Genomic DNA, 19,321 nt, shown 5'->3' with positions numbered 1-19,321 from the left:
GCTCCAGATCCTGCATATGTCATTAATGGGAGCTTCACAGATGCACGGCCGCAAGGTCACAGATGCTAACTTTTAAACTTTGCACTAATGAGTAACAAAATCCAAGATTTCCAAAAAGAATGTCCTGACTTTCTAATGGATCAAAACAGAACAGTTTCCCACCTCTTCTCGGTGGAAAAGGCAGTGGTATTTTTGTATCGTGTTTAAGTGTGTTATTTTTTTTTTAGTAGAGTTTTACTTTGCATTGTGGATGCAGTGATGGTTGTATTCACTGACAGTGGTTTTTTATGTTCCTGAGTCTACGCAGTGATTTATATCATTTTATGCTATTATGTTTTGAATTCTGTGCTGCCTGAGGGACTGAAGATCACAGCCCTTTATTCAGCCTTGTCTCTTGCATACAGAGAAATATGGACAGAAATACACTGAGAAATGTTACCCTTAAATTGTTGAAAGATTTGCCCATGTAGTCTCTCAATATTCCCAATATTTACACTTGAAGGACTCAGCCTCTTTGTGATGCTCTCTTTTTTTATAGCCAATAATGTTTCTTCATGTTATATGTGTGTTGTTTGACCAGGTGAGATGTTCCACCAGTCTTTTACTGCCCCTTAACTTTTTACACAGCATCCTGATTTTTTTTTTGGAAATGAAGTTGCAGACAAAATCAGCACCACATAAATGTGCAATGAAGGTTTTGCTCTAAATACTTCAGCATTACAATCTATGAATGTTTGCACTTCCGTTCTTAATCCTCTGTCTGACAGTGAAGCTTTCATCTCCCCCTTAGATCTTCCAGCCTTTGAAAATCAGCAGCTTCACACCTGCTCATCCTAGACACTTAAACAGCATGAGAGCTGTTGAATACACACCCACATCCTTGCTTTGTTTAAAATTCCACCACTCTAACAGCCAAGAACTACTGCTCGCTGAGATGTCTAGAAAACTTTGTTGAGTAGAAAAAAATGCACACAAAAAAGGCACACAGGCCCTAAAGTCTGTAACATAGACTGAGGTTTACTGCTCAGTGCCCCATAACTGCAGGCTCTAGATCTGGAAACAAGCGGCTGGCTTGAAAGGGAGACAGAATGGGGCAGTGGAGACATGATGTCCAGATATGTACGGCACTCTCAATCAGTAGATCTTAGAAAAAGGCCACCTAAATTCCATTACAAAAAAAACCATCAGACATTATTTGTGTAAAAGCATTTTACTTGTCTTTAGAAACCCTCAACAATCACTTAAAGCAAATGGACAACATCTGTGAAAAGTTACTGATAAGTTCTGTTTTGCTTTGTTGTTGCTGGCCACAGGGAATGAGAATACTTTTAATGCGGGGAGTGCTGATAGAGTTTCTTCTCTATTTACTCCAGTCAGTCAGCTCACACCAATCAAGGTCATGCACTCACTGGCCACTTTGTTAGGTACACCTGTTCATCTGCTTATTAATGCAAATATCTAACCAGCCAGGCAACATAGGCATGTAGACAAGGTCAAGATGATCTGCTGAAATTCAAGCTGGCAGGAAAAAGATCTCTGAATGCACAACACATTGAACTCTGAAGCAGACGGGCTACAGCAGCAGAAGACTACATAGGGTGCCACTCATGTCAGCTAAGAACAGGAACCAGAGGCTCCAATTTACACAAGCTTGACAACAGAAAATTAGAAAAATGTTGCCTGGTCTGATGATTCTCAGTTTCTGCTGCAACATTCAGATGTTAAGGTCAGAAGCAATATGAAAGCGTGGATTCATCCTGCCTTGTACCAGTGGTTCAGACTGGAGATGGTGGTGAATTAGTATTGGGGATATTTTCTTGGCACACTTTGGGACCCTCAATACCACCTGAGCATCATTTAAACACCACAGCTACCTGAGTATTGTTGCTGACCATGTCCATCCCTTTAAGAACACAGTGTACCCATCTTCTGATGGATAACAAACTATGTCACAAAACTCAAATCATCTCAAACTGGTTTCTTGAACATGACTGAGTTTTCTGTACTCAAACGGTCCCCACAGTCACCAGATCTCTATTTAATAGAGCACCTTCGTGGTAGAAGACAGGATTCTCATCATGGACGTGCAGTTGACAAATCTGCAGCAACTGTGCGATGCTACCATGTCAGTGTGGATCAAAATCTCTGAGGAATGTTTCCAGCACCTTATTGAGTCTGTGCCATGAACAATTAAGGCAGTTCTAAAGGAAAAAGGGGGTTGAATCAAGTACTAGCAAGGTATACCTAACAAATTGGCCGATAAGTGTATATTGATCCTTTGCATAGTTAACCAACTTTATACAACCCTAAGTTAAATTAATATTTGAAATGACTTTAAAGCAGCATCAGTGCTCACAGGTAGATTTGTGTGGGTTTTTGGGGGTACTTGGCAGGTACCATGATGTTACATGAAGTTGTGATCGTGGCTCTCTGGATACTATCTGCTCCAGCACTTCTTGATCACAGTGTTAATGAAGATGGTTCTTTATGACTCTGGCTGTATGATTTCATGTGCACAAGTCATTTTGTGCTGATGAAATGCTGAGTGACATTTCAGAAGCTGGGATCAGTCAGAAGCCTCATTGATGACATTCCAAAACAGATAAAAATCTAAAGTTCTTGCACAGATAACAAGCCGTGTCCACAGCACAGCATTAGGTGACTAATAATGCAGAAAATCAATGATTATTTAGGCTATATAGCCCCATCAGCTGGTGGAATCCTGGAATTAGACTGTGCAACAGTCATCGACACATTTTCACAGAGGTGGGTTCATTTGATGCCCTATAGCTGTTAAACATCTCAAACTATTTGCCAGGGGGACAAGTTCAACAATAAAGCATAAAGTTCAAATAATGTTGCTGAATTTGACCTGGTTGTTCTTCTGTTTGTCTTTTGCGTTCATGTTTGACTAAATCTTTTCCTCCTGCTGGCCACCATCCATCAGCGCCTAGGAGATCCATTGGACTTTATCCCGAGCACTTCATTCGCCGTGCACACCGTCAGCAGCAGGAAACCTTTGTCTTTCACTGCTCACTTTTCTGTCCATCACCCTTTTCTGTTTAGAGAGAAGAAACAGAACAGCTAGTTGCAGGTGGACGGTAGGAGTGTGATGTACCAAACCAGCTGTGTGGTGTAGCGTATGGCAGAGTGATAGAAACCCCTGATAGAGTCGCCTTTAGGGATAAACATCAGCGAGCTGCTGAAGATTCAGAAGCGCGACAGCCCTTCTCTTGGTCCGTCATACAAGAACTCATGACCCAGTCCATTGCCACACTTCCCACAACAAACCTGAGGAATTTAAATCCAGATGGTACAAGACAACACTTTATACCTGATTGGCATCAGTGTTAAACCCCATTTGGCCCAGCTTATTATAAGAAACTTACTAACAAATAAGAACTACCTTTATGGGTCCCCAAGCTTCAGGGTGTTTTGAGACACTGTCTTGATGGATTGTCTGTGAAAATGCCGGCCACGGAGAAGAGTGCTCGAACTTTGACGTGCTTGAAAATAACTCGTGGCCACATCCGGAGCACACATATATACCTGTAAACAAGAAATGGGGCACGCTCTTCTATTTTCACAGCAGTGTCTTGTTACACAGTCACATGCAGCCTCACACTTTGTTTCACTCACCAGGCTGGAAGTGATTCTTATATTCTTCTCCGCCAGAAAAACAGCAGTAAGACATTTCATCCATTTCAAATTCCTTAAAGCCAAAGGAGTCTTTTTCTTTACAGTCGCCCAGCTTAGGCCTGAAAAACCTTAGTGTACAGATCCAGTGTCAGCAGCTCTGTGCCTCTTGTGTAATGATCCTTTTCTCATTGCTTCCACCTGGTGGCAATTTTCTGAAAAACTACAAGGCATGTAACTACTTTCACTTTATTTTATTCATGAATATTGGAATAAATAAATGAATCAAGGAAAGGAAATGAAATCCATTAGAAATCAGATAAATAATCAGATTATTAAAATAGTACATTTTTCATTTAAAATAGATTTATTTATTGCTGTGCATACAGGTTATTGTAACCCATCAAATGCAGGCCTCACCAGGGTTCAGGATCAATCAATTTAAAACCAAGGAGACATTAAGGTTGTGATCAATAAGTTACTAAGTCTGTGATAATTGCATAGCAGATGTATCGAGAGCTGTCCTCTGTTCTTGCTGTGCAGTGAGGCCACTGCTGATCAGAGCTCTGGTGCTCCCGCACTGGGCTTTGTTCCAGAGCACTTCATTGACTGTCCACACGTTCAGCAACACAGCGAGACTTGTAATTCAAGCAGCACTTCTTCTGCAGCTCACCTTACAGTCCATCAACCTTATCTGTGGAGAAGGGACAAAGAAAAGCAGATGGTACGTGTAAATCTTGATGAGGATGGCATTTTCTGAAAGACTTTAATTTGTACCTTTGAGGACTGTGGCACAAAAGTATCACATTCTTAGGCTATTCTACACTACATGTAAAAAACAAAAAACATGATATTCTGGTTTTAAAGAATATTTAAAGATAAAATATATATATATATATATATATATATATATATATATATATCATATGGAACAACACTACTTCTTTATGCCCACTCGAAATTGGTATCAATGCGTTCCTAGGCTCATATCACAAATGCTAAACTTACAGGTACAGTAGTCTCAACATTGTGTGGTGAAATAGCCTAACTATTTGTACCTTTAGGGACGAACGTCAGTGAGCTGCTGAATATTCAGAAGCGCGAGAGCCCTTTGGACGGCCCATCATTCACAAACTCATGGCCCAGTCCATTTCCACACTTTCCACACAGCACCTGGAAAAAGACAAAAGCGACTGATAGAATTGATTCGATCCATTTAGGGCCATCAAGAAAGTCCCTCAGAGGTCGGCTGATTTACAACCATCTGGAGCTTCACAGTAGGTGACATAAATCATGTTCACCAGTTCAAATTGATCGTGTGTGTGTGTGTGTGTGTGTGTGTGTGTGTGTGTGTGTGTGTGTGTGTGTGTGTGTGTATACCCGTGTGGTGATAGAGAGAAAATGACAGTACCTTGTATGCCCCAGGCCTCTCCTCATATTTGGACACACTATCCTTGTGGATGGTCTCTGTGAAGGCTGGCCAGGGCGATGAGTGCTCATACTTGGAGCAGCTGGAAAACAGCTGGTGGTTGCATTTGGAGCACACATAAATCCCTGAGGAAAAAAGAATAGGACACTGTTGCACTACATGAGGAGAGAGCGATTTGAATAAAGATCTATTCTTGGTGTTTCTACTGTAAACAGTTTTCAATTTTGTATATAAAGTATTTATTTATTTTTTAAGTTTACTGCAATTCTAATCTTTATCGTTGTTGCAGTTCTAGTCGTTTAACGCCGTGCACATTTTTCTTTTTTTAATGAAATCCTCTTACGTGAATCCTGTTTTGTAATCTCGTTATTCTGTAACTCGAACATGGGTTGCAAAACAGGTTAAACGAGCTTCGCTTTTCATTTTCATTTTCATTTTCACGACAATCACTTAACCTATCAGCGACCTTGGATATAAAAACATACCTTCCTAAAGGCTTTTATACCGTAAAAGTTTAGTAACGGACAAGTTAGGACGACCTAAACAGCAGTTTGAAACTTTACTCGCATTTACGTTGTATAAGTACCAACCGGTTGCCGGCCGGTTTCTAGCATCGTTATGCAGAAGTCTTGAATAAAGTACAAGAAGTAAAAAGTCATAGCGGTACCTGGTTTAAAATGGTCTTTAAAGACCTCTCCACCAAAGAAAGAACAAAACGACATCGCTTTTCGTGCAGTGTTTCAGGATCCTTCTCTGCAGACCAGCCAGCTGGAAACAAAATTTACTTCCTGTCCAAGTTTTTAACTTTCAAACTAAAAGCATACTGACCTCTTTTTTTTTTTTTTTTTTTTTTTTAATTTAATGACAGATTTCACAGTAATCTAGTTATTCCTTTCGCGCATATGCAGATGTGAAATTAGAACAAAACATTTTGTTAATATTAAACATGCACCATCAATGTTCGGTATATTGCTAGGCTTTATCAATGCATCATCATTTAGAGTCCCACTACAGTTCAGCTTTTATATTAGATTGGTTCTCAGATTGGTTGAGCTGGAATATAGTTGCGTTTTGCTATTGTAATTCCTAATGATGTGGCTTTACTGGAACATCTGTTTGACTTCACACCTTTATTTTGAAAGACCCAAACCGGAGGTGATGCCATGGTCTCTCATGGCGCATAGGTTGTCGGTCTGTTTTAGCGGCTGAGTTTGTCTTTTAGTTATCAAGCTTTCGTCGATTAATGTTTTGGCGTCTGTTCTCCCACCTGAGATATGGAGGCCACGATGTTTCAGCTGAGGTTGTTTATTCACCAGCGGCTGTACGGAGCAGCAGAGGAGATCCTCGGAGAGGTGGAGAAAACCATCACTTTAGCTCTGCACGAAGCCCAAGTTTATCGATCTAAAGACGAGGCGGGAAGTGTACGACATCAGCTGGCTCATCTGCCAAAGAAATCAGGTTTGGGAAGATGTTTCTCCTAGGGTAGTGGTAACTTTTTAAACAGCTTTGTAGCTATGAATGAGCTTCACGCTCACGCATGCGCCAATAATCCTCGCAGAGACGTTTCAGTACACTGCTAAAAATATTAAGGTAACACTTAATCAATATAAAGTCAGTTCAACTTCAGGCATATCAATCTTTTCAGTTAGGAAGCATAAACCTTTGTGAATCCATTTCACGTGCTTCGGTGAATGAAAATGACAACAGGTGCACTGGCGATGCAACAAGCCGCCCCCTCCCGCCAATAAACCAATAAACATTCGTTTTGCAGGTGGTGGCCACAGACCATTGCTCCCTTAGGCAGTATTATTAGGAAGTATTGCATACATTTTCATTACTATGCAGATGCAACCCAGCTTTATTTATCCTTGAAGCCAGATGACACACATTAATTAGTTAAATTGCATGAATGTCTTTAAGACATAAAGGCCTGGATGACCTCTAATTTCCTGCTTCTAAATTCAGATAAAACTGAAGTTGGTGTACTTGGCACTACAAATCTTAGAAACTTCAATTCAGTTTTATTTATAGAGCGCCAAATCACAACAAACAGTCGCCTCAAGGTGCTTTGTATTGTAGGTAAAGACCTTACAATAATACAGAGAAAACCCAACAGACAAAACGGCCCCCTATGAGCAAACACTTGGCAACAGTGGGAAGGAAAAACTCCCTTTTAACAGGAAGAAACCTCCAGCAGAACCACTAACTTCTGTACACTTTTCCTTTGTAGCTGCTGAACTTCCAGCGACCAACAGTACCATGGAACATGGAGACAAACGTGACTCCCCGTTGCTGCAGGAAAACCAGGGACCTCCAACCCCAGAAGAGTCTTACTTAACAGTTTCTAATTTAAGTGCAGATCTAAGCAATAACAGCTGGAACTACTGCCTGGTGGAGATGCCTGAGGTGAAGAAGGAGCAGGAGGAGCGTGGGGTCGAGAGTGAAACACCAGAGATTTTTGTTTCTCCTTCAGAAATTGTGAAAAGTGAGGAAGACCGATTGGAGATGCTGATATCACATGAAATGCAGCCGCTTTCTTCAGACTCCTCTGCAGCTGTGAGTGACGAGGAGATGGTGAACAGCAGAGGAGGGGAACAGCCCAAAATGGTGAAAGAGAACGAAAAGACGCTGCCAGGAAAACCCGTTGGTGACAATAAGAAAGACCAAGCAGCTTTGTCTAGTGAGAACTGCTCTGTTAAAGGGAAAAAAGACCGCAGTTTCTGCCATTTGTGCGGGAAGGGATTTTACTACATCGCTGCATTAAAGAAACACATAAAAACACACAAGAAGTGTACTGATTGTGTTCTTTGTGGGAAGAAATACAAGTATAAAAAAGAACTTCTTCGTCATTTGAAAACCAAACACAGAAAAGCATTTTTTTGTGATGTTTGTGGTAAGACTTTTCCTATTTCCGTTGTCTCCAAACGCACAAGAAAACACACATGGACATGGAAGAGCTTGTGTGTCAAGAATGTGGCAGAACTTTTCACCGCAGGGACCATCTCACTGTGCATGTGAGGACCCATTCTGGAGAAAAACCGTATCACTGTGACGTCTGTGAAAAATCGTTCAGTCAAAGCCAGAACCTTACGATTCATAAAAGGAGTCATTCAGGGGAGAGACCGTATCAGTGCGGCGAGTGTGGCAAGCTCTTCAGCACAAGCAGTGAACTCAAAACGCACATGAGGTACCATACAGGAGAAAAACCGTACACTTGCAACGTTTGCGGTAAATGTTTTCGCCAAAGTGGACAGATGACGAGGCACAGGGCCACACATACAGGAGAGAGGCCTTACGCCTTAGATCAGGTTTGCACCTAATCTAAAGGTGCATTTGCAAAGTCATGAAAAGGCAGACACTTTATTAAAGCCATGGAATTTGCCAGTGTATGAAAGCCATAGGTTGGATTTTTGTCTAGTTGAGATTGGGTAGCTTTTAATATCCATTTTACTTAACAGTGCCTGATTATACTTCTGTTTATGAATTACACTAATTGGAGTGATTGACTTGTTTTCCTGTAGACTGAGGGAGTGGGTGTCCCCATATAACTGAAGAATATGGCAGGGAGCATGTGGATGTAAGTCGGCGCAGCCTCATCTGCGTATTGCAGAGTTTGAAAACTTAAATCTGATAGTTAAAGCCAGTTTTGGAAAGGTTACGGGCAGCAGAGAAGGGAGGATGCCGCATGAGGAAAACCCCACATGCAGTGGCGTCAGAGAGCTTAAAATTAAATACAAAATGTTCAGTTTGCTTTAAAGAGTAGTGCATCGTTTCTACAGTTGTTTGCTGCTGTTGGTTACCATGATTTTGCTGTTTTGTTTATTTACTGCTGGGCTTTCATACAAAATGAGTTCCTCTTTGACAGCGTGAGCGCAGGCCAACACCTCTGCAGCTGTTCTTCCCATTTCTTGTATTTTTGTATATTGCTTTCTGAGATGTTCTGGTGTTGTGCGGCCAACTCTCTACATGGTGGACACAAATGTTTAACATCCTGTCATATAACTTGTGGTCTGTTTGTTTCTGGCTGTAGTCATATCGATGTTATCCTTTAATTGACTCAAGCATCTCATGGTACATTGTGTTAATTTCAGTATAGTTATTGTGTATTGTCACAGAGCTGTATCTAATGAGATATTGTAAATTATGTAGATATTGTAGAGATTTCTTTGTGAATTTTGACTTGACAAACGTTCCTGTATGTTGATGATTAAACTGTGGAACTACTTTAAATTTGACATCTACTGCTTGTATGTGTCTGTATGACGGCACAAACTGAGGAAGTTCAGGACGTTTCGTTCATTTGAGAGTAATGTGAATTACAGAGGCTTATTTGTTTCTTTGATACTGAATTTTTCAACATCCAAAAATTTTTGGATTTGAAATAAACAAATATAACATCCATCTATTTTCTTCTTCTTGAAGCCTATTCCACCTGTCATAGAGCGAGAGGTCAGATCTGTAACATTCCAGAGAAAATACAGAAGTCAGGAGAAAGAAACTTTTATTAAACATTTATTTCTTACCATTTAACAACTGCAATGCTTCTTCAGCTTAAAGTCGTGATATTAATTAGTGCTAATTACAACTTTTAAAAAAAAAAAAAAAATCTGAGATCCCATAATTTTAAAAAATCCAGTAATTTTTTTTTTTTAAATATCAAGAAGACTAAAATGAGAGACTCAGAAAACCAGCACACATGCAGTAACTGAATTTCTGCCACATTCACATTAACAAATAACATTAACACTTATTCAAATTGTTGCATTTTCTCTTTCAGTGTGCTGAGACCAAACACCTAGATCTAAAATTTTTAAACGGCAGTGTTGGATGGATCACCACCCCGTAAATGAGACTGTGCATGTGGAGTGGTGTATCCTAATAAGTTTATTTTCATTAAATTTCCAGCTACTTTAAGCTGTGTTTTGTGCTACTTTGCGACTGTTGGCATGCTAAGATGCTAAAGTAAATAACATAATATGCTTACATTGTAATGCTTGTTTTGCCAGGATGAGTTATGTGAGGCCATGGATAGCGTCAAAAATAATGCTATCAATGGTGCCTTTAATGGATGAGGTTCGAGGTGATTGCTGTTTTAAAACTGGCCCCTGGGCTCAGAGGATTACGCACAAAAGAGGGTCATTTTGATAATAGCTTTCTCAAAGCACTTCTTGACTGTAACAATGAGACTTATCAAGATCAAAAAAGGCAAACTTTATAAGGATAGAGCAACTACTGGCAGCACACAATAGTCTAGACTCATCCACAGTGTTAAATGAGTCATATTGTGCCATGGCTCATGTTTCCCCTCCTGCTGAGCAGTTTGTCACAGTTTGTACCACTCACTGTGGATCTAATTTGCCTCAGTTGGCATATTTTCTTGTGGATATTATTACTTAAATATTAACTATTAGTTAAATGCACCTAAATGAAGCCTCAGTGCAACTATAAATATTCGTGCACCAGATGCTTCATTACTTTCACCTTGCTGCTATCTGGTTGAACTCTCTTTTCCCTTCGAGATGCCTTAATTCTTAGTGACACAGACTCAACAAGCTGCTGGAGACTCTCCTCAGAGATTTTTGGCCATATTGACATGATAGCATCACGCAGTCGCTGCAGATTTGTCGGCTGCACATACAGGAATCTTCAGTTCCACTACATTCCAAAGATGTCTGTTAGAAAGAGATATGGAGACCATTTGAGCAAGGGCGTAGGAATGAGTTTACTATTGGGGGGGGACACATATCGGAAACCCGACAGCTCCGTAAATACTCTGAGTAAAGCATACAAAAATGCTATATTGATCACGTGTCTATCGCAATACATATTGCTATTGATTTATTGCCCAGCCCTAAGATGTATACATTACATCTCATAGGCTGTCAACTCTGTTAACAGCAACACGCTGGATGAATGCACAATGTGACCCTGAGGCTTTCCACCCCTCCATCTCACACTCTATGTCACACTGGAGGGCTACGACTAGCATTCAATGAGACACCCCACAAAGTCGTGTTTCTGCAGTCACACACTTACCACCTGGCTAACTGCGAGGTCAGTTCCTCTGTGAAAAAGCAGGCTTACCTCTTAGTCAAGGTGACCTCTCACCTGAACTCTTCACTCTCATCTCTCTGCAACCACTTGGTCATCTGCCACGGAGGTGAAAGACCAGAAGGGCTATGACTGAATAAACCTGGCCTCTCAGCTGGGATAGCAGAGCAGCTTCTAATCACTGGCATGGCAGTGCTTTGATTATTCTGTCTCTGCAGCTTTATTAGGATAAATCACATGTAGCATTTAGATTACTTCTAAATCACTGAATTTTGTATATTTACGATATAATAGTAAAAAATACAAGAGTAAAAAATTAAAATAACTTCTTCTAAATTCAGCTGGTTATTTCTAGAGTTGACTGGCAAAACCTGTTCAGCTTCTTTTTTTTTCTTTTTTTTTTAAATAGCTCACTGTCCTCCTTTACATATCCCTGATGATGTGCCATGAATAGGGAGTAAATATATAAATCTTTTAAATGACTACATCTATTAGGAATCCAGCACAATAAGCAGCAGTTTAACAACATTCTTAAAATATCTGAGTAATCTTTGGAAAAGATTCATAGGACAGTTGTGGCATATATTCCAGAGTGGGTTAGAAACGCTTTAAGCACCCTTAACTGTCATAGGCTGATACTGTACATGTGTTTGCTTTCAGTGGTTCAGAGAGGAAATCAAAACGGTGAAACAAGTCTGTTCACCCTAGGAGCCATGTCATATCACATCGTCCTTCAGTGTCAATCAATATAAAACCAAGGAGACAGTTGTTGTGACTGTTACGTTACGAAGTCTGTGATGACTGTGTCTGTTCCCGCTGTCCAGTGAGGCCACCATTCATCAGAGCCCTGATGCACCCACACTCTGGGAGCAGTTCATTGACTGCCCACGCCTTCAGCAACACAGAGAGACTCCAGCACTTCCTTCTGCAGTTCACCTTACACTCCATCAACTTTATTTGAGAAGATACAAAGCAAAGATGTATGCAAATCTTGATGGGCTCTGTGAATAAAAAAACTTCTTTTTTTTTTTTTTAATCAAACAATCAAGATGTGAGTGAAGTGCACACTTTCAGCTTTAATTCAAGTAGTTTTACAAACATTTTGCATGAACTGTTTAGGAATTACAGCCATTTTTATACATATTGACCTCATCCCTGCTGACTGGACAATACTGGAATATTAATTAATTGTGTGTGTGTGTGTGTGTGTGTGTGTGTGTGTGTGTGTGTGTGTGTGTGTGTGTGTGTGTGTGTGTGTGTGTGTGTGTGTGTGTGTGTAAATATATATATATATATACACACAACACACACACACACACACACAGAGCTGTGATTTATTTTAAAAGGCCCAAACCGGAAGGAATCTAATGGCACCCGGGTCATAGGTCTCTGTTGCGGTGGTTCCGTTTGTCTTTTTGTAATCAATCTGTCATCGTTGATATTTTTGCGTCTGATCTCCCATCTGAGATATGGAGGCTAGTGATGGACAAACTGAAGCGTTTGTGTCGGAATTCGAAACAATCTGAAACCCATGTGCACAGTGACACCTGCTGGCCAATTTGGTTATTGTCCAAACAAAGCTTCTAAGTATCAATACTTATGATCAGCACATGTTTTGGATAAACAAGTAGACTGTTAAAGACAGCGAGCTGCAGTGAACAGAGCGCTTCAACAAACACTATTTTCTGCCTGTTAACATTCGTGAGGCTGTCTCAGCTGCTTAGTAATTCAGTGGAACAAACGATAAACCAATTTATAAAATATAAAATACTGAGAAAAGATGCTGTTTATTGTGGTAACCACACGGCTGCCTTTGGGCTCACTCAGCTTTGTGAAACATTGTTAAACAAAGCTAGAAGCTGGTGTAGCCTCCGGGTTACTATTTATGCTGGCAGCTGTTGCATTTACAAATAATGTGCTAAAGGGGAGAACAGTCAAAATTTCGCACAACAAATTTGGTCTTGTTTATTTAAATATTTATTTCTGAATGACTTGAAAATGAAACCTAGCGCTACGCCAGCTTCCAGCTTTATTGGACAGTGTGCAGACCAAAGCAGATAGCACTAACACCCAGAAAGCTTAAAAGTCAAAGAAACATCCAAACTTTGAGGGATTTTCTAACTACACACTCCAAACACGCTAAATGTAACAAATCTCTCAAAGCTCAGTATCAATATCGCTGTCTCGCATTGGCTGCTGTCATTCCCACAACTTTCAACTGTTGCTCAGCAACCAAAAATGTTGCCATGTAATTTTTTGATTGTTGATGTGGTGCATTTTTCCACCAATAGGAAAGGGGATGTGGGATTATATTTATGTCAAAGGTCATGCACAAGTAAAACATAATGGGAGCAAATAATTTAATTTTGCAAGCGCAGGAATTACCGCGGCCCACCTGCAGTACCTTCGCGGCCCACTCAGGTGGGTGGGGGGGATCACAGGTCTATGCTATAATATACAGTCAGTGGATTTTAAACCCACAGAATGTTTTCCAATGAAGCAGCTGTTAAAAGAAAAACAGTTGCCATTGTAACAATGTTTAGGTCTATGTTTAAGTATACCTTGTGATGTCACAGTTCTCTGGAATGTCAATTATTAAGATCAAAAGTAGGCCAGAACCTTGAAACTACATCCACAAAATTTCTCCTGTTGTACACAGCGCACTCTCGGAAAGCTTAACCAAACTTTTCGGTTGCAGATTTAGTGGAGTATCATCTGGACTTGATTGATACGCAAAGATGCCGCTCTTACTTCTGACGCATCACGTAATTCCCTGGGTTTTTAAAAAAGCCGCAGAGTTCATCGCATCACAGCTGGGACAATCTCAGTCACCAGATCCCACAGAAGGTTTGGAGTCCCAGACTGAAATTCAACAGGATGCACCTGAACGACCCACCTCTGCGACCGAGGGAAATGTCTCTGGGTCAAATTTTATGATCCCAGATGACCCGAAAATGCCTCTCGAAGTGAGGAAATACCGGCCTGACCCAGTTCCCAGCCCCGAGGTTGCCACAGGTCCCAGACACCAGGCTGCTGCAGGTCCCAGACCCCAGCCTGTCTTGGCTGCAGAAGCCAGGAAGAGAGAAAATAGACCTGTTACACTGGAAAAGAATCATTCAGTGAAGAAAGACCTGGTGATGGAAGGCCGAAAGGAGGTCCAGAAACCAGCTAAGTCCTGGAAAGTGGCAAAGGACGCAGGTGACGTTCAGAATGCACCTGAACGACCCACCTCTGCAACCGAGGGAAATGTCTCTGGGTCAAATTTTACGATCCCAGATGACCCGAAAATGCCTCTCGAAGTGAGGAAATACTGGCCTGACCCAGTTCCCAGCCCCCAGGCTGCCGCAGGTCCCAGCCCCGAGGTTGCCACAGGACCCAAACCCCAGCCTGCTGCAGGTCCCAGACCCCAGCCTGTCTTGGCTGCAGAAGCCAGGAAGAGAGAAAATAGACCTGTTACACTGGAAAAGAATCATTCAGTGAAGAAAGACCTGGTGATGGAAGGCCGAAAGGAGGTCCAGAAACCAGCTAAGTCCTGGAAAGTGGCAAAGGACGCAGGTGACGTTCAGAATGCACCTGAACGACCCACCTCTGCAACCGAGGGAAATGTCTCTGGGTCAAATTTTACGATCCCAGATGACCCGAAAATGCCTCTCGAAGTGAGGAAATACTGGCCTGACCCAGTTCCCAGCCCCCAGGCTGCCGCAGGTCCCAGCCCCGAGGTTGCCACAGGACCCAAACCCCAGCCTGCTGCAGGTCCCAGACCCCAGCCTGTCTTGGCTGCAGAAGCCAGTAAGACAGAAAATAGACCTGTTACACTGGAAAAGAATCATTCAGTGAAGAAAGACCTGGTGATGGAAGGCCGAAAGGAGGTCCAGAAACCAGCTAAGTCCTGGAAAGTGGCAAAGGAAGCAGTCACACTGGAAGCGGCTGAAATGAATTCTTCCATCTTTCTATCGTCAGACTTCCCTCCGCTGCAGCGAGAGAAGTTTGACAACAAGAGCCAGAAGACAGACGTGAGCCCGGGACCAAAGATGGGCAGAATGTCAAAAAATAAATCAGTCAAGCGCATCGTATTTGGGTCGCACTTTATGATCCCTAATAATTTGAAAATGCCTATTGAAGTGAGGAACTACTTCCCAGACCCACTTCCCAGACCCCGGGCTGCTGCACGTCCCAAACGCCAGTCTGTCTTGGCTACAGAAACACAGCCATCCACATCCACTGTTGCTGCTGCAGGACCCAAACCCCAGGCTGGGGCAGGTCCCAGTCCCTGATCGTTTTTCAAGACATTTAAGAGGAAGAGATTTAGCCAGATATTTAAAAGATCCTGAAGGATTAAAGTGTTAAATTCAACCATCAATCAAACAAGTGGGCAAATAAAAAAAAAAAAAAAAATTGCCTTGTCTTGTTTTGTATTTTATGTCCTGTAATTAGGGTCACATTAATAAAAAGAAAATATACATAAAGGCATGCACATATGCACCCACCAATACTTATACACATATACATAACTGAATAATATAAACAATATACACCAACAGTTGTAGCAGAGTGTTGTTACAAAGGGTTAGCTCAAATCTGTAATTTCTTTGAAATTTTACATTGAGAACAATATTCTTTATTTGATCCTCATGAAGTGTTATGGACAGCACTGTTTCTACCAGACTCAGGTCCTGCTCACTGTTTTTCATCATTTTAAATGACTCAAGCGTTGTGAATAGGGATATATATTTTTAAAATGTATCCAATTTACAGAATAAATGTGGAAATATTTCCGATTGAACTACATCTGCCAAATATCAGCATTCAGAACGATGTGAAAGGTGTGGACATCGACAAAGTATAGACAGCACAAGACACCGACTTTAGTGTGTTTGGACCATAAAACCTGAGGCATGAGAAGCAGAATACTCATGACTACAGAATGAATGTGGACCACACATAAGATAACTACAAATCTGTTGAAGAAAAACTGCAGAAATTTCTCAGTTAAGATGTTTTAGTTGATTATTAGTGTATATGTGACACAGAGACACTATTTCATCCTGTGTGATATTCTGTTCTGACTTTGACTCAAACTGTGGGTAATCTGTGTGGAACTTATAAAGTGGTCAGAAAAGGCTGAGAGTCTGCAACTATGTTTTCACCAAACTGAGATGTTTTCACACTCAGTGAAACAGATCCGCTACTAAATCAGAAACTAGTGTTACACGTTTAACTTTCAAACAGTGGCAAAGCCGGGGGGAGGGGCGCTTGTGTCTGTGTGCGTTCAGAGCTGAAAGAACAAATGATCCTTCATAGCACCCTCAGTAAAATGCTTAGCCTCACTTAGCACCTGCAGAAAAATATTTCTGGAGCCACCACTGTTTCCAAATCTGCTTTTGTTGCGTTTGTTGGTATACAAACAAACCCCACCTCCTTGTGTTTTGCACATCACCGTCGAGGCAGACAGGAGCAGTGTGGCTGGTTCTTAGTTGTGAACACCACATTGTTTTTCCATGTTAAAGCATGGAGGATCTGCCGTGTGATCAGCAGACATGGAGTTTTTGTTGTTTGGATTCATTGTTACAAAGTAGTCTAGTAAGAAAAGTGTGATGCTAGTATATATTTCCTAATCTATTACTGTGTTATTTCTAATGTTTTATTTGTGAGACAGTCACACAGGTGCTCTTTTAAACAATATCAGCCTCAGTGATGGTGCAGCAGGGTTCCAGGGAGCCATAAAGCTTCTTTTTTAAACAAAAAGCCCCCTTTTTACCCAAAACAACAGTTGGATGGCTCTCTTTATTCAGTGTTTCATGCCAACCTTCTAGGAGCATTATACAATGGCCGATCATTTTAGAAACAACAGCAACAGTTGGTTTGTCTTTATTTTATATGTTTCATGATAGCTGTTAGGCTCCTTAAACAAAGACATGTAGTCTATCATAAACAGCAGTCATCCTGGCTACTTTATTATGTGTTTCACTGATACCTCACACAGAGTGCAGAATGCACCCCTACTCTATTTTACTCACATATTCGACTATTGTATGAGTCTGTCAGTTTTTAAGCAGATTTGGAAATTAAACGTGTAATACTAGGTTCTGTTTTAGCACCGACGCTGTTTCACTGAGCGTGATCAAACCTGTCAGTTTGGTGAAAACATTATAGCTGCAGAATCTCATCCTTTTTTCTGACCACTTTATAAGTTCCACACAGTTTAGCCCATAGTATGATTCAAAGTCAGAACAGAATCTCACACAGGCTGAAATAGTGTCTCGGTTTTTGTGTATACCTTTATAAAAATCATTTTTGTTTGTTTGTAAGTCAATATGACACAGTACTTCACCCATTAACCAGACTTCTATACTTTATCTTTACTTCATCATTAACAGAGAGTCTAAGTCTTAATGAGACATTTCTGCACAGTTTTTCTTCAACAGACGCAGCTCAGTAGCTGACAGCAGAATAAAGTTGATAACAGGGTGTCGCTAAAACACATCAAATCCACTACCATGTTTAAATCACTTTACAAAAACTCCCACTCCTAAATAACCGGTGCCTGCAGCGTGCAGAGCTTTAGGGTGTTGCTAAATCAGAATGCACAGACTATCATGTTTTTCATGTGTAAACTTGTTTTTCTTTTTTCTTTTTTCCTGTATTGTAGTCTTCATCACGCACTCCAAGTATGATGCACAGGTCTAGCGACAGCGCACTCATGGGAGTGTTTATGTGTTTATTTACAGCGTTATCAGTTATGTTGTGCCGGTCTCTCATCGTTGCTATTATTAGTTTGAGATGTGTCTGCTGAACTCCACTTTTGGAGCCCGTCTGTCATAAAACTTTCTAAAATACAACATGAGGTTTCAAAGTCATGTAACTGAAGAAACCTGCCACCAGCTTATTCCTCCCAGGTTTCTGTGTTCGTTCATCGAACAGGAGTGACACTCAACAACGGAATAAGGAGTCCAATTATTAAATTTAATTAAGCCATTTCAAACAGTTTTACAGATCAATCTGGGTCAGGACTGCATGCCATACCATTGGGTATGACATGAAGTGCTGGCACATTCTTTTTCAGCTTACAGTTTCATATAGTAACAGCTTCTCAATCTTGGTTTCATCATCATACAAAACAAAACAGAGGAAAACAGAGAATTTCAACAGTAGGGTGACCTCGAAGTCTGCATTCCTATCATTGTGTAGTCTCCATCAGTGTGGTCCGTTGCACAGCGAGACCACAAAGTTCCCGATGACATGAAACATTATAAGCTTCTGTATTTTTAATCAGTTATGTTTATCTTCCAGTCTAAGACAAATTTCTCAAGGAAGTAAGTGTACATTTGGTAAAGGCAAACATATACCATGAGCTTCATGAAAACTCATTTCCTTCATGACCCAAAAATGTTCCTGCATCCAACCACCAAGGTCTCAAGCATACATGAGTATTGGCTGTAACAGGCCTTACCTTTACCCCAGTAACCTTAACATATTCAGTGTTCAGTAATTCAGTATGTGTGTGACTAATATACTTTAATACATGATATAAAAATAATATCAGTAAATACCAATTTAAAAGTGATAAAAATTCTTAACCATCTGCTATCAACTCAGAAACATCAATGACTCAGTATGAAATGAAAAGAGTAAATATTGACCAAAGTGAATGTGTAATCTACTGCGGGAGCTGTTTTTTTTTTTTGCCAACATATTTTATAGCAGGCGTCAAATGCTGCTCAAATTATATGAATTTAACTTTAAACTCTCACACGCACATGGTGTGGCTGCCGGTAGGATGCAACATTAATCCCACTCCAGAAACCTCTGTCACTATTAAACGATGTGATGTTACCAAACAAAGCACCCACAGAGCACAACACATGGGTCTGAGTCCCCTGCACTCAGACACAAAAGCATAGCACTTGAGGTAAATAAACACATAATATAAGCACAGCTTTAGCTATGGCATATTCAAGGTAAGACAAATTTCATAAGTGTCAGCATCTTTCACACAATCTTTCAGTCCTCATGGTGTTACAGCATCCTCTTCAGGCGGCGGCAGTGGCTGTTTCTAATATGGGCGACATGGGTACCGCACTACTCCCCTTGTGGGGTAAGTTTCGTCAGGGCCAGAACCTTACGCTTTATTTAAAAACACAAATCTATATGACCCTATAAAGGTGTGAAATCTTATTAAACACAATGTCCACTCAAAAGAGACAG

At 40.8% G+C, this 19,321-nt stretch overlaps 2 protein-coding genes and 1 pseudogene across 2 annotated transcripts; 1 reads left to right on the top strand and 2 right to left on the bottom strand.

The window, feature by feature from the left end:
* Positions 1 to 1,316: 1,316 nt before the first annotated feature.
* Positions 1,317 to 3,786, bottom strand: LOC115784991 (methionine-R-sulfoxide reductase B1-A-like; annotated as a pseudogene).
* A 235-nt stretch (positions 3,787 to 4,021) lies between these two features.
* Positions 4,022 to 5,866, bottom strand: LOC115784993 (methionine-R-sulfoxide reductase B1-A-like). Its single transcript, XM_030736409.1, has 4 exons — positions 5,733 to 5,866; positions 5,048 to 5,190; positions 4,695 to 4,809; positions 4,022 to 4,330 (listed from the first exon to the last, which is right to left on the bottom strand). Exons 1-4 carry the CDS (start codon positions 5,785 to 5,787, stop codon positions 4,311 to 4,313), a joined length of 333 nt encoding a protein of 110 aa, XP_030592269.1. The 5' UTR covers positions 5,788 to 5,866; the 3' UTR covers positions 4,022 to 4,310.
* Positions 5,867 to 6,230: 364 nt separating this feature from the next.
* On the top strand, positions 6,231 to 8,168 carry LOC115784990 (zinc finger X-chromosomal protein). Its single transcript, XM_030736408.1, has 2 exons — positions 6,231 to 6,523; positions 7,296 to 8,168. The coding sequence occupies exons 1-2, from the start codon at positions 6,340 to 6,342 to the stop codon at positions 8,081 to 8,083; spliced, it is 972 nt and encodes a 323-aa protein (XP_030592268.1). The 5' UTR covers positions 6,231 to 6,339; the 3' UTR covers positions 8,084 to 8,168.
* The last annotated feature ends 11,153 nt before the right edge of the window (positions 8,169 to 19,321 follow it).

Source organism: Archocentrus centrarchus, chromosome 8 (genome assembly GCF_007364275.1).
Source record: "Archocentrus centrarchus isolate MPI-CPG fArcCen1 chromosome 8, fArcCen1, whole genome shotgun sequence".
In the NCBI taxonomy this organism is placed as follows: domain Eukaryota; kingdom Metazoa; phylum Chordata; class Actinopteri; order Cichliformes; family Cichlidae; genus Archocentrus; species Archocentrus centrarchus.
This window is presented reverse-complemented; position numbering and strand designations above follow the sequence as displayed.